The sequence below is a fragment of the Castor canadensis genome, chromosome 7 (assembly GCF_047511655.1).
Source record: "Castor canadensis chromosome 7, mCasCan1.hap1v2, whole genome shotgun sequence".
NCBI lineage: Eukaryota > Metazoa > Chordata > Mammalia > Rodentia > Castoridae > Castor > Castor canadensis.
Window position 1 is genome coordinate 161,034,640 of NC_133392.1, and position 14,481 is coordinate 161,049,120.

The 14,481-nt window shown below is 58.4% G+C and overlaps 1 protein-coding gene across 2 annotated transcripts in view; it reads left to right on the forward strand.

The window, feature by feature from the left end:
* The first annotated feature begins 410 nt into the window (after positions 1-410).
* Megf6 (multiple EGF like domains 6) overlaps positions 411-14,481 on the forward strand; it is a 95,654-nt gene continuing 81,583 nt past the window's right edge. For both annotated transcript variants that reach the window (XM_074081536.1, XM_074081535.1), the window contains exons 1-3: positions 411-818; positions 5,465-5,599; positions 10,827-10,936. In XM_074081536.1, the coding sequence (XP_073937637.1) occupies positions 688-818; positions 5,465-5,599; positions 10,827-10,936 (376 nt within the window). In that variant the 5' untranslated portion in view covers positions 411-687. The remainder of the gene's footprint in view (positions 819-5,464; positions 5,600-10,826; positions 10,937-14,481) is intronic.

Here is a 14,481-nt window from a genome sequence, read left to right on the forward strand (position 1 = left end):
TTAAGAAGGAAGGGGAGGCTTAGGGTTGCCTCCAGAAGCCTCAGGTCTGGGGTTGGATTGGGCGGAGAGCCGTCTTTGCTGTGTGTACGAAGTGTGCACCTCTGGCACTCAGTCCCCACGGAGCTGGTCACTGCATTCCGACGATACCTGGGACTTTCAGCCTGAGGTGATCAGCGAGCGTGAAGGGGCTGCATTTGCCGGACTCTGGCGAAGGTGTAGGCGGGGCCGGGAGGGGAGGGGGCTAGGGGCGGGCCTGGAAGCTGGGCACTAGGCGGGGCCTAGGGCAGAAGAGGCGGGGCCTGGTGTGGGGGCGTGGCGTAATTTGGGAGGACAGGGGCGGGATCGTGGGCGGGCCGGGTTGGGGTCGGGGCCGGGGGCGTGTCGTAGGCCTGGCCGGCCTCTCAGACGCCCCCTCCGCTCTCTCTGCCTACGGCGCCCCGCAAGTGTTGGGAGGGTGGGCCCAGGCGCGCAGGTCCCCGTGTAGCTCCTTTGCACGCCGGCGGGAAGTCGGCTCCTCCGCACCTGCACCGACCTCAACCGTGCTCCGTGTATCTGGCGCGGGCACCTGTGCTGCACCCCGCGCGTGCCCTCCCGGGCCATGGTGCACGTGGAGACTACAGCTCGGAACCTCTGGGGCTGCCAGTGAGGGGACGAGCCGAGGATAACCTGGCGCGGCCGGTGCGCACGATGCTTTTCCCGGCGGAGGCGAGGGCGGCTGGGCGCGCGGTGGCCCTGGCGCTGCTTCTGTTGCTGCTGCTCCCCGCGGTGCCTGCAACCGTCCCTCCGCGGTCCCCGCTGTCCCCACTACAGCCAAGCATGTGAGTTGTGGGAGCAGGGAGGCTCGGCGGGCGTCGGAGACCTGGGGACAGAGCTCGGGGCTTTGTCTCTGGGGCTCCAGAACAGTGGACTCTCAGCCTTAACTGGGGAGGGGATGGTCCAGACCCAAGGTCCTGGGTTGGGTATAGGGCGCGCCTGTGGCGGGGCTCCTCGCCTCCTCCCTCCCTCCCTGCCTCGGTGATGTGGGTCCTGCAGGCTCAGGAAGAAGTCCAACTTTGGAGAGGTGAGAGGAGTCCGGCTCCTGCCGGGCAGGGTCCAGTTGGGGAACCGGCTTGGAGACGGCAGAGAGGAAGCAGCCCGCTCCCACTTCCTCCGCAAGCCTGTCTCCTGGGGTCTGGGGGCCTGCGCAGGGGCGGGGGTGCCCAGATGGGGCTGCAGAGCTGGTTTGTGTGTTAAACACGTGCGCTTTGGGGCGGCTGGAGAAGGAATTCAGTACCCGAATGGGCAGGAAGAGAGGATCAGGGAGCCAGCCGCGATGAATTTAATTTTGAAAGATGATTCCCCAACGGGCCGTTTAGCGGTCTTTCTTAAACAGCAAAGCAATCCCTGTGTTGGCCTCAGAGGAAAACTGGTGTGAAGTGAGCCGAAGTGGAGGAGGGGCAGTCTGCAGCCCTCCCCACCCCAGCGCTCCCTGCAGGGTGCTGGGCTCTGGGCCTGCAGAGCTTGGCAAGCGTGCTACCCCTGCAGAGGGGTGGGCTGCAGAGGGGTGGGGGAGGGGCCCAGGTCTGGGTTGGGGCTTCCTGTCTGCCAGACCCACAGAAGGGGCTTCTCAGGCTCCTCCTGCCCAGTACTCTCCCAGAGGGTCTGGCACTGACAGCCCCAATGGGCCACACACCTGGCCACGGAGGACAGAGCTGTGGCTTTCTGAGAATCAGTTAAACAGGCTTCTGTGATGGGGGAGGCAGACAGGTCTGCACCCCCAGGACCCTTGCCCCTCTCCTGGGTCTTGCTTTTCTCTAAGAAGGAAGAGTTGCCTGTGCTCTTCACACAGGAGGGGGCTGTCTCTGGGTCCAGAGCCTTTCATCCAGAGCTGTGAAAGGCCTGAGCACCGACTCCATGTGACTTCTACTGGACATTCTTCTTTCCTGTGATGCCAACAAGTTTGTCCAAGGAGAACTGCAGTCCCAGAAGAGTGACCTTGGGCTACTCAGCCTGCCTGCCCCTTACATGGTTGTCAGGCAGCTGGCCACAGGCTCCTGGGAGATCCAGGGCGCTGGTCAGGGTGGGTGGAGGAGGCTGACAGATGTCTCTGTCCCCAGTGTGCTCATGGAAACTGCTTACCCGTGTTTGCTGCTCACTCAGAGAGTGGAGCCAGAGTTTGTTTCCTGTGTCCTGCCTGTCACCGGGGGCTCCATAGGAGAGTCCTGCTTAACACTTTTACCAGAATCTCTCCTCCCTCCCCTCTCCCTGTTCTTTTAATCTTGGGATCCTCTCGGGGCACCTCCCACCCTTCAGTGGTGGCTGCTTGTCTGGGGTCTTTGCCCCTACTTTTGGCCCTTGTATGTCCCAAGGGGACTCTGTTCTCAGATTGCCTGTCTTAAGTGGATCAGAGTTCCAGGTTGGCTGAGAATACTTACACATGCCTGGCACGCAGTAGGGCAGCAGTAGGTCCTGGCTGGCAGTCTGGGCCAACAAGGGATAGCTGTGTTCTGCTAGAGGTGTCTTCATGGGACCCTCTGGATCTGCAGAGTAAAGAGGAGGGTAGAAGCCTGAGGGCTGCAGGCTCCTTTCACCCCAGAGGAGCAAAGAAGGGAGCTTGGGAGAGCAATGAGGGTTGCAGAAAGTGCTTCCTCCTTGTGGTCCTGCCCCCCCTCTACTTCCCCCTGTGGGCTTCCTTTCTGAAGAGCTCTGACTGGCTGGCAGGGCCTCGCTTGGGCAGCTACACCCCTTCTGGCCAGTTTTTCTGAACGGTTAGCTGCTGAACTTGAATAGTACCTTGACCTCCTGCCCATGGCTCCCTTTGAGGGGTCCAGGGGATGCTCCACTCCCAGACATTCCGTGAACCTTTGTGAATCTGCTGGAATGATGTGGATGTTTCTTTGGCTCCTGCTGACCAAGTATTCCCTGGGTCAGCACCATCCCAGGAGTGGACAAAGATTATCTGTCTCCTTGCTTTTACCTCTGAGTGACTATCTGCTGTGTGGAAGTGTGGCCTGTTCTGCTTTCCTCGAGCTGGGGACGACTGCTGATCACGTGCAGAGCTGGCAAGGACTTCTGGGAGCAGAGTCTGGGATGGGGAGACAGGTTGTCCCCATGCTGAAGCTCTCTCTGACCAGGTGATCTTGGACCAGCCCCGGGCCCAGACTGCACAACAGAGGACATAGGACCTGCATTGGCTCCACTGCACGAGGCTTCTCTCAGGCTAGAGTCTAAGTAAATGGTTAGGGCTTTGGAATCAGTTAATTATATTGGCCCCTCCCACCCTCCAAGCTCAAGTTCCATCTTGCAAGAAGCTCTTTGGCCCCACTGGCCCTGAGGGCTCAAACGGCCACATTCTCTAAGGTTGGGGCCCCTTCTAGTGTAGCCCTTAGGAAGCCCCCTGCCCTGCCACTTCAGGATGTCAGAAACTGAATTGTGCTTTGAATGGCCAGATGTCGCAGCAGGTCTGGGTGCTTTGGTATGAGGTGGGGAGGAGGGGACCAGCATCCTCTGTCCAGCCATTTGAGAAGCACAGAGTCCAGCAGTGCCTGGGTAAGGCAGAAGAAGTGGGCCCTTTAGGCCTGGCTCCAGGTCTTATAGCGGGTGACCTTAAGCAGACCATTCAGGGAGTTGATGTCACCTCCTTTCAGGGGCATTGGGGACATTTGATGATAAAATGCCTGGTGGCAGCATAGAGGAGGTGCTCCAAGACAGATTACCCACCCCCCCCGGGGGGGGTTGTCTCCATGGGGTAGGAAGAAGGGTCTGCAGAGTCTTTTCCCTTCTGGCACTGGAATGGCACACATAGTCACTCCTGGCTAGAGGATCCAGGTGGCTGTGGAGGCTTTGAAGCCACAGTTGTAGGCACCATCTAGGGGTTCACAGTAGGGCCTGGATCCCACTCCCAGCATGTACCACCCTGCCTGACCCCTGAGAGTCTTCACCAGACTTGGCTGGCTAGCCTTTGCCTTGGAATGGGAACTTGGGAGATGGTGGAGGGGTGTGAGTGGGCTCCTGGGAAGGAGGTCTGGGATAGGACATGTTTGTGGCAGCCCCTGCCCCATGGACTTGGCTGGAGATGCAGAGTTGGGTCTGCCTTGGCTGTATTGCCTTCCACTTATGGGCAGTTGGAGGCTGAGGGCCTGGTGTTGGTGCAGTGGCCAGGCAGGCGCAGACCCTGCTGTCCCAGCTGGAGGGTTCCTGCCGTCTGTTTGCCGCTTTCATCTTGGCTGCTAGTGGCCCATGCACTTCCCTGAGGGGGCGGCTTCCTACCCAGCAGAGTGAGGGAAGGGAAAAATAAAATTGTCGCTTGCCAGAGCATCCGTCTGGAGGCGGCTGGCCTTGGACCAGGGCAGCTGGCCAGGAAGACCAGGGTCTTTAAGTGCTGAGGCTGGGGCCAGCACTCAACAGACCAGCGAGGATGTTGGGGCCACATGGGGAATAGGAATGCCTTGCCAGATGTGGGGTGGAGGGCAGTGGACAGAGGCCAAAGATGCACCCATGTCTCCTGGCAGAGTAGGGACTTCAACTGGAGAAGTCAGGGGTGGCCCTTGATTTGCCCCCAAGAAAGTGGAGGGGCTCTGTGCCAGGATTTGCCAGGCTCACTCTGGTGCCCCCTAGGTTAGACACAGACTCTGGTCCACTCAGGACACACACATCGTCCCTCATGCCAGAGAATGGTCCTGAAGGCTGAGCCTCTTTCCCTCTTCCTTGGGCTTAGTCTGACTTAGTCAGTTACTCGCCCTGAAGCCATGTTCTCGCTCCCAAAACTTGCTTCTGGAGGCCACCCTCAGCCCTTAGCAGAGCAAGCCTGGGTAAGCCCTGTCCATAGCTTGCTGGGCATCTTTGGACCGTCCCTCCCACTGACGTGTCCCCCACAGGACTGGTGCCCTTTCCCCACCTGCTTGGAGCCTGGGATCTGGAGGGTCATCTTGGGCCACTTAGCCTTCAGCATTGTGTGCCCCCCTCTGCTGGATTCTGCAGTCTGGACTGGGAGTGGGGTCAATGTGTGACACTCCTGCTTGATGGAGGAACAGGGGGCTGGAGTTTCACTTTGCCATTTTTCCAATTCCTACCTGCTCCTCTGAGAGGATGTCCTCATTCCCCTGTATGGGCCCAGGATGCACTGAAATCCAGGGGTGGAGGAGGGTTGGATGTAAAGAGCTTAAGCCTGGGAGCCTGGTGGCCTCGGGTCCATCCTGAGCACTGGCTGAGGGCTGCTGTTTCTGTCCTCTTGTCTGTCAGAAGGGTGATGCTGTCTATCTTGTGGGGGGCTCAGGAGCAGCTCCTTGGGCAGCATCAGGCCCTGTGGCCATTGTTCCTTCAACCTCTCAGTCCCCTTGCCCTTGAACCCATGCTGGGTGCCAGGTGGCCACCATGCTGCGCAGGCCTGGTCACAAGTCTGAACCCCATACGGGATAGTTGGACACTGGAGGGCGGGCCTGCTGTTGGTAGCTGAAGTGCCAACTGTCCTTGTCCTTTGTCCCAGGCCCCACGTGTGTGCTGAGCAAGAGCTGACCCTTGTGGGCCACCGCCAGCCCTGTGTGAGGGCTTTCAACCGCGTGGTTCCTGTGTGGAAGCCTGGTTGTGGACAGGAGGCATGGTGCATTGGCCAGGAGCGCAGGTACGTACCCGGCAGGGGCCTGGGTCTGATGCAGGGGGCTGTGCTCAACCAAGAGCAGCAGTGACCACCCGGGGCCCAGAAAGCTGGGGCTGGCCAGTGCTGGGCTCAGGACCACCCGAAGCCCCTCATGGAGGACACAGCCTCTCATCCCCTCAGGGGTGAGCCTGCCACAGAGCCCCAGGCTGTGGCTGTCTTGCTCAGCCGGACATCGGTCCTTTGTGAGGGTGGAGTGGGGGCCCTGCGGGGAGGGGAGCTGGCACACAAGGGGCTGAAAGCCTGTTGAGTTCCTGGCTGGAGACCCTTGCCACCTGACCCTTGGGCCTTGTTCCCAAGCCCGTGTGAAATCTTTTATTGCTCAATATTTTATTTCAAAATCAGACTTAAGAAGGACCTTTGCATACCTCTCCTTTTTATAGACTCAGGTCTGTAGACTCCGTCGACTGCAGAGCTGGGTGGTGGGGGTATTGGCTGTGGCCTGCGTCGGGAGCAGGGTCCGTGTGTCTGGGTGAGGGAAGGTGAGAATGTATTCTGAGGAGCATGCAGTGCTTGGCTTCTGAGCTTGGGCTCCAGGGAGCAGCTGCAGCACTGCCCCTCGAGGCCCTCATGTGCAGGAGACAGGGCGCATGTGGGTGTGTGCTGCTCCTGGGAGCTCCAGGGAGGTGCTGGAGCTGGGGTTCTGCTTTTTTTGTTAAATGTCTGTTTGCTGCATGGTTCATCCCTACTCAGAGCAAAGGAGGAAAAAAATACAGTTAAATGTAGCAGAGCTTCTCACCCTGGGGTGGGGAGCTTGTCTCTCTCTCCCAGGACACTGTCATATTGGGAGGCAGTTTCATGTAGAGCGGTGAGCTGGGGGCCAGGATTGTGCATCTAGCTGGATGCTGGTTAAGTCGCTGTACACAGCAGAGTCCTCTCCCGAAGGAATTCCTGGTCCTAGTCCAGGAGTGCTGAGGTTGAGGGACCCTGAGCCGGAAGAACTCTCCTCTTGTCGTTTTCTCCAGAGAGGGGCATTTTACGGTGACAGGGTCTTCAAAGCAGCCAGGGTCTTCCATCTCCTGGTAAGGTGTCCTGCAGCCTTCCTGGGCTGTGTGCTGGAGGCCATGGTCTCTCTGAGCACATTGTGCCTTTGGTTCTATGTCAGGGTTTCCTGGATAGCTTGGTGGGGGACGTGTGAAGAGGTCCTGGACTCCCCTTGAGCTGCCCAGCGCGAGGTGGCCGGGCCTCGTCACAAGCCCTCCCTGGAGCATGGCAGCTCAGCGTCAGGGTTCTGTGGGAGCAGTTTGGGTTCTGGGCTTTGGGTGGGGCTCTGTGGATAGGTAGCTGTCCAGTCTGCTTGGCTTGGAATGTGGCTGAGGCCGGCCCACTTTTGCTCAAACTGAGCCTGCCGCCATCTCACACACAGTGGCCTTGAGTTCTCTAACTACCTCGGGGCCCATGGGGGCAAAGTGTCCTGTCTGGCTTATAGGCGGTGACTGGGCTTACCTTGGTTCCTGGTGTTCAGGTGCTCTGGGATCTTGGGTTCCCTCTTGCTGTGCCTTCCCAAGCTGCCAGGGGCTGAGCACAGCTGAGCCAGGCTGTGGAAGTTTCCCCAGATATTCAGCCCTCCAGTGGCTGTCACGTCTCTGTGTTACGCAGAACCTACCACAGGCTCTGGGTGGGGGCAGGGGACTGTGATATGGATAGGAGAGAGGTGACATCCGCGCAGGGCCAGCCACTGAACCAGCTGGACTAGGAGAAGGAGGGTGGGCTCAGGGCCAGCTTCATGGGAAGATGGGCAGGAAGGTGCAGGCAGACAGAGCTGTCAGAGTGCCACCACAGGCTGGACAGCCACTGGAGGGACCTCTGTTTGGAGCCCAGTCACTGTACCCAAGGGCACCACAAGACGTGGCTTTGCCTATGGTGTAACAGTACCAGATTGTTCATTGGCAGGGACCTGTCCCCTTGCTGTCTGGCCTCCAGCCTTTTTTTCCTTTAGGGATTCTTGTGCATGGAGAATTCTCCACTTGGTTAGAACAATTTGCAAAGGGACTGTGTGGTGAGGGAGAGAGGCAGGGACTCTGCACCCTATGCACCCCTGCAGCCCAACTTGCCCCACTCAGAGTCACTGTCCTCCCTGGACAGACAAGGGACACTTCATCTCACGCTTTGCAAGGTGGCAAGCAGGACCAGGGGTCACAGGATGGACTCTGAGTCCAAGCCCTTAGTTGGAGGTGCTCCAACTGGGTTTAGAGCCTGTGTGATCCTCACTCCCCCCATCTGGATGGAGCTGGGATGAAGAGGAAATGATTGCCCCCAGGCCAGCCCCCACGTGGGGCTGTTCTGAGCTAGCTCCCGCTGCTGCTTCTCCTGCCATTTCTAGGCAGTGGGTCCTGGTGTCTCTGTCTGACTATGGACTGCCAGGCTGCCATCTGGCCATAGGTAGGGCTGAGTGGGGATGGGTGCCCAGCCTGTCCCAGTGATGACACTGAGAGACAAGATGGGGGTGCAAGGGTCTTGTTATCAGTCCTCTGAGGGGGTCTTTCCTGAGAAACCTGACAGCCAGCACAGGTCACCGGGTGGGGGCTCTTCAGGCTGCCTAAAGGACTCTAGGCCCCTTGGAGAATGATGTTGTTCCAGAGGAAGAAAGGAGGGAGGGAAGAAGGAAGGAAAGAAAGAAAGAAGGAGGGAGGGAGATGGAGGTTGAAGCAAGGAGCTTGTGGCTTTCTGCTTCAGACTCTACACTGTGGCTTCCACTGTGACAGTCAGTGGCCTGTGTCTTACAGCAAAGCAGAGGCAGGTCCTCACAGCCCACCAGCCCTCTCCAAGGTCTTTTCCTTCAGGAGGCTATGGGGAGGGGTGGCCGAGAGTTGTATGTAGCACGTAGCCTGCCCTGCCCAAGGCCCAGGCAGGGGGATAAATATTTACGATGGATGGGCCCAAACACTCCAGTCTGCCAAATACTGTTCGCACCGTGGTCAGTTTCTGTCCAGGCAAGTGGTTTCATGTCCTGCCAAGGTGGTATTTTGCAAGGCGCTCCCAGTGCTTGTGTGCAGGAGCACATGCTTCTGGGAAGTGCCGAGGCCCTGTTTGTTTGTTGGGCCATGGCCCTGGCCACGCAGCTTCCGGGCACCAGCCCCAGCAAGCAGAGGTTGGCCTATTGTTACCTGGAGACAACGGGCCATGCCACTGGCCACTCTCAGAGGCTCAAGGGTCCTTGACCCTGTATCCATTGACCAGGACCCTGGCCACCAACCCTGTGGACAGCAGTGGGGCTAGAGGAGGGTGGCTGTGCTGCAGACTTGGAGACTGAGGAGGCTAGGGCCACCATCTTTCTCTCTTTCAGTTGCTCTTTTCTCTCTTCCTTCCTTCCTTCCTTCCTTCCTTCCTTCCTGCCTTCCTTCCTTCCTTCCTTCCTTCCTTCCTTCCTTCCTTCCTTCCTTTCTTCCCTCCCTCCCTCCCTCCCTCCTTCCTTTCTTATTTTTTTTCTTTTTTGTACTGGGGTTTGAACTCAGGACCTACACCTTGAGCCATGCCACAGGCCTTTTTTGTGATGGTTTTTTTCAAGATAGGGTCTTGTGAACTATTTGCCTGGGGCTGGCTTTGAACCTCAATTCTCCTGATCTCTGCCTTCTGAGTAGCTAGGGTTAGAGACGTGAGCCACCGGTGCCCAGATCGCTCTGTCTTTCCATCTGTCTTTTTGTCTTTCCCCTGATCCCCGTTCTGTCTGCAAACACAAAGGCCTCACAGCATGGGACCCAGTGGCATGTGCTTATGCCAAGCCCTGAACTGTGCATTCATGCCCTGGCGCTGCTGGAGCAAGTCATGACAAACCAGGTGGCTTAAATACCGTAGAAATTTGCTTGGTGCAGTGGCTCATGCCTGTAAGCCCAGTTTCTGGGGAGACGGAGAGTAGGAGGATCCTAATCTAGGTTAGTAAGACCCCATTTCAACAAATAAGGTGGGTATGGTGTCATGCATCTGTCACCCCAGCGACATGGGAGGCGTAAGTAGGAGGACAGAAGCCCAGGCCCACCCCAGGCAAAAAGCATGAGACCCTAACTGGTAAACAACTAAAAGCCAAAAGGGCTGGGGGGTGTGGTTCAAGTGGAGAGCACCTGCCTAGCAAGCACAAGGTCCTGGGTTTAATTCCCAGCACACTTCTCCACCCCCCCACCCCAAAACACAGCAGGACTTCATCCCCTCACAGACCTGGAGGCCGGAGTCCCCAGTCCAACTTGGGCAGCACTAGCACCTAACTGAGGCTTCATGAGCACTGATCCCGGCCCCTCCAGCTCCCGCCGCTGCCTTGGTCCTTGTAGCTCCTGGCCTCAAAGATGCATCACCATCTTTGTCCCTTTTCTCATGCCTTCTCCCTTGTCCCTGTGTTTTCTGAAGGACACCAGTGATTGGGTCAGGGCCCACCCTGACCTAGTGTGCCCTCATCTTAAGGAAGTACAGGTTAAGTGGGCATTATTTCCTAATCAGGGCCTATGCAGGTAGACATGAACTTAGGGCAATGAAAGATTAACATTGGGTATATGGGGCAGACCATCTTGCTGTCACTTGAATAAGTGTGGGAGGCTGGGTGGTAGGGGACAGTGGGGACAGAAGTCACCTGTAGGAAGGGCGGGGTGTCATCAGGCCTGTAGGATGTTGAGACCCACCCTCAGAAGAAGCAGGAGGGGAGTCAGTGGATGGCAGAAAGCCTGGGGGATGGAAGCAGCCTGGTGCCTGTGTATGGGGGCTTTCCTAGTGGACAGTTCAAGACTGTCACTTCACTGGGCACTGAGGCACCTGTGAATCTAGATGGGCACCACCCTGGCCCAGGCTCCCAGCCCTGGGCACCGCAGGCCAGGGGGCTCATTCTAGGAGCCCTTTCCCACCTTGGACTGGGTGTATGCACTCTGACCCCCTGACCTTCCCAGAGTGGCCTGGTGACCCTCCTAGAGTGACCTGGTGCTGAGAGCCAGGTGTGTATTCTGAAGCCCGCATTGAGTCGGGTCCACTATGAGGGTGGATAGGGCAGGCAGAACACAGTGTGTGGCCTCAGTGGCTGGCCCCAAGCTGCCCACTTGTACATGGTATATCCTGAGCTGACTACAGAGGAACCTGCTGGGGGTCAGTGGCAGCCATCCCACCAGGCACCTCAGCCTGCTCAGATGGGACAGTGTAAGAACAGTCTCCATGGAGTGCTGTGAGAGCCAAAGGCTGGCCTGGGATGGTCAACATGTCCCTCTCCCTTCTTTTTCAGAACTGTGTACTACATGGGCTACAGGCAGGTGTATACCACGGAGGCCCGCACCGTGTTCAGGTGCTGCCCAGGGTGGAGCCAGCAGCCTGGCCAGCAGGGCTGTCTTTCTGGTGAGTGCCCCCATCCCTTCCCACCTGCCACCCTGCAGACACTGAAGAGAGGTGTGTCCAGCGGGGAGCACCTCCTGGCCTTGGCCCTGGCTAACATAGAATACCTACCCTCAGGTGCAGACCTGCAGCTCCTGCACTGACCACACCCACTCACAGAGACTTTTTGGGGTCACTAGTGTGGCAGCTCTGCCTACCAGAGGCAGAAGTAGAGTAGAATGACAGGGCTGGAGGTGTGGCTTAAGCAGTAGAGTGTCTGCCTCACAAGTGCAAAACCCCAGTACTGCCCCCACCAAAAAACAACAACAAAAAGAGTGCAATGATGAAGAGAAGGAAGGAGCTGTGGAATCATGGCTGGCAGAGCTGCAGGAGGCAGAGCCGGGCTGGTCCTGGCACAGGGCTGGGGGAGCTGTGCATCCTGTGATGCCAGGGACAAAGCCCCTGCCTTGTAAGAGAATAGGTCTTGTGGCTGCAGAGCCTGGCTGCCCAGGCTGCTTAGGAGGAGAGCCTGGCCTGCTGGGGACAGGTGGGCTGGCAGGCAGGTGGCATGGGGACAGGTGGCTGGCAGGTAAGGCTAGGAGTGAAGGAGTCAGTGTTCCTCCTCTGGAGAGGTCAGCCCTGAGGGCGTGAGGTGGCTGCCAGTCACGGGCTCCTCACCCTGAGGGTTAATGAAGGTGGGCTCCTGGCTCCTTGGCCCCTTTGTGTCCTCTCCTCTGGTGATGGAGCCGCTTGTCCTGAGGCGAACTCTAGTGGGAAAAAAGGGAAGAGAAGGGATGGCTGTGATGTTTTTCCAGGAGGGAAGTGAGTCATCTCTCCAGGAAAGGGAGCAGAGGAAAGAGCGACAAGGAGGCCAGCTCGGGGTGACGAGGTGGGACGCCGGCCAGCACTCCCTCAGGTGGGGGGTTCCAGCCCCACAGTGGCCGTCGCTCTTCTTCCTGTGGCTCTCTGATCACACATGGTGTGTCCCATGCTTCTAAGCCACTGGTGTCTGGGAGGAACAAAGGTGTCTGTCGAGTGGGGGCAGACATCACAGCCGAAGTCCCCCGGGCTTCCGCTCTGAGCAGGGGCTCCTGAGGCCTGCCAGTGGTGGCTGTCGTAACGGGGCAAGACAATGAGGGAGCCCTGAGCGGGGCTGTGGTGAGAGAGGAAGTGGGGCCGCCTGCTCCTGGGGGAGAACAGGGCTGCATGCACGGCCGCATTGGGAGGAGGGGCTGCCCTGGGCTTGGCGTCCTATGCTGGAGGCCTGGTAGAGGAGCCAAACCAGATGCAGGTGTGCAGGGCAGCGTTCAGCACCTGGTGTTCCATCTGAGCCCTGAGCTGGGGTCTTGTGAGCCTCACCGTGTCTGAAAGTGACTATCCCAGGGTCAGGACGGACAGAGGCAGGCAGGGCCAGGTCCTGAATGGGCATGCTGTAGGCTGGCCTCTCCCCACTGTGGGAATGGACAGGTGTTGAGGGTGGGACACCATTGTGAGGATGGGGCCATTGCCCCTCCTGTCCTTGAGTGAGCACCAGGCCTGTCATGCCAGCTCAGCTTACCTGTGTCTGCACCAGGCGTGGGGCTGCCAGCCACATATAGGACCTGTGGGCTTTAGAGGGACCAGGTGGCTCTGCTGTGCTCTGGTCTGTGCAGGAGTGGGGATAAGTATGGAGGCAACCACAGCATGGGGGTCACTCAGTGCTGGTGAGGTAGGGGTCTTTCCAGATCCTCCCCGGGTCCTGCTGGTTGGGGCAGTGATGTGGGGGTCTTGGCCTCTGGGCCCGTCCTGGCATCCAGCTTGTGGTATACATTATGGCATGCAGCAGAGTCCCTACCTGGAGCTTTCTTACTTGTTTGTTTTTGAAAATTCATTTTTAGTGCAGGATTTTCTTATTTATGTGCTTTGCTTTTGCATCTTGTTTTAGCAATCCCAGCAGGGCTCTGGGATCTGACTTCCCCACATGTTCCATGCTGTTTACCTGTGTGAAAGGCTGAGCGTGGACAGCAGATGGGGTGGGAGTTGGGGTGCATATGGTCAGGGGTGAGCCTGGCCCTGTCCACTTCCCCGGGGGCCCTGGCATATTTCGTGGTGAGCCACAGACTCCTTCCTTTGTCCGTCTACTCCTCACCCACTCATTTGCTCTGGTACTGCCCAACACCTGAGTGCTGGGGATTTGTGAGGACCAGGCAGGGGCAGCGCCTGCCCATGGGAGCTCTTGGTCTGGTGGGGAGACTGTCCACAGGCAGATGCTTATCCTGTGGTGTGGGGTGGGGGGCACAGGGTGCTGCAGACCTGTGGCAGAGCGTCCTGGGGGAGGCTGGCTGGCATGGCCGCAGGCTTTGGCCTCCCAAGTCACAGGTATGGTGTCTGACATCGTGAAGCCCAAAGGGACTCCCACAAGCTGCCCCTCTGAGCAGTGAGCATTGAGCCGCAAACTTCGGCCTCTCTCAGAGTCTTGTTTGTAAGGTCTTTGGGCAAGGCAGGGTTGTGGATTCTCTGTGATGGCCTAGTGACCCTGGCCCGGCCCAGGCAAGAATGAGAGCCAAGCGGTCAAGAGAGAGCAGTCTTGGCTCAATTCCCTTTCTGCTTGTGACCTGTGGTACGCCAGCGCCCTGAGGCCTCAGCCCAGGCTCATGACAGGAGTAGAGTAAGTAATGTCACATGCAGTACACAGTAAGTGCTTAAGCAGTGCTCGCTGATCTGATGTTACAAATCAGCCTGCTGGGCCTCGGTGACGCCTGTGGTGGTGGCGGTGGTGGCGGCAGCACACAAAGTGATGGAGACAGACCCCTTGGCTGAGGGCTCAGGTGTAAGGTACTGTGTTGAGCTGTGACCTTCAGGGGCTGAGTCTGGGGACTTACCACCTACTGTGGCTCAGTGGCTCGGGCCGTTTCCTCCCTCCTCCTGCCTGGGATCAGCAGAGCACAGAGACCTGCAGGTGACTTCTGCTACAGCTCAGCTCTGCACTCCCCTGCTCTGTGGAGCCAAAGCCTCTCTCCAGCAGCACCGTGTGCCTCCCACATGTCGGCTCATGTCAGGCGCCCGGGGCAGGTGCAGGTCAGGTTAGGCTCCTGCTGTGGCATGGAAGTCTCAGGGCTCCCGCAGCCCTTGGAGGTCAGGGGAGAGCATATGTAGTAGCTGTTTACACTCCTCTCCCTGCCTGCGTGCTTATAGGCATCAGGGCTGGAAGCCAGGCCAGGGTCTCCCACTCCCCAGCACCCCACCTGTGAGCAGGGAGGGTGGAGGTGGAGTGAAGGCCTTATGCAGGAGAGGGGCCTGGGAGGGGAGGGCCCACTTTTCTCACCCTCCCCCTTCTCATTCCTCCATTATTATCCAGCCCCTTCCAGCAAGGGAAGGGCAGCACCCTAAGCGCTGACCCCTGCCTCTCCCCAGCCATTGTGAAATTTCCTTGCTTCCTGTGACCTGGAAACTGCAGGGGGACAGCTTCGGCCGAGGGTGGACGTCGAGCCCCACCGTGTTTGTGTAGGAACGATGGAGTGGACTGCGAGTGCTCAGAGAATGGCAGGAAGCTACTAATCGGGCTGTGACTTCTCCCAGGTCCACTTACG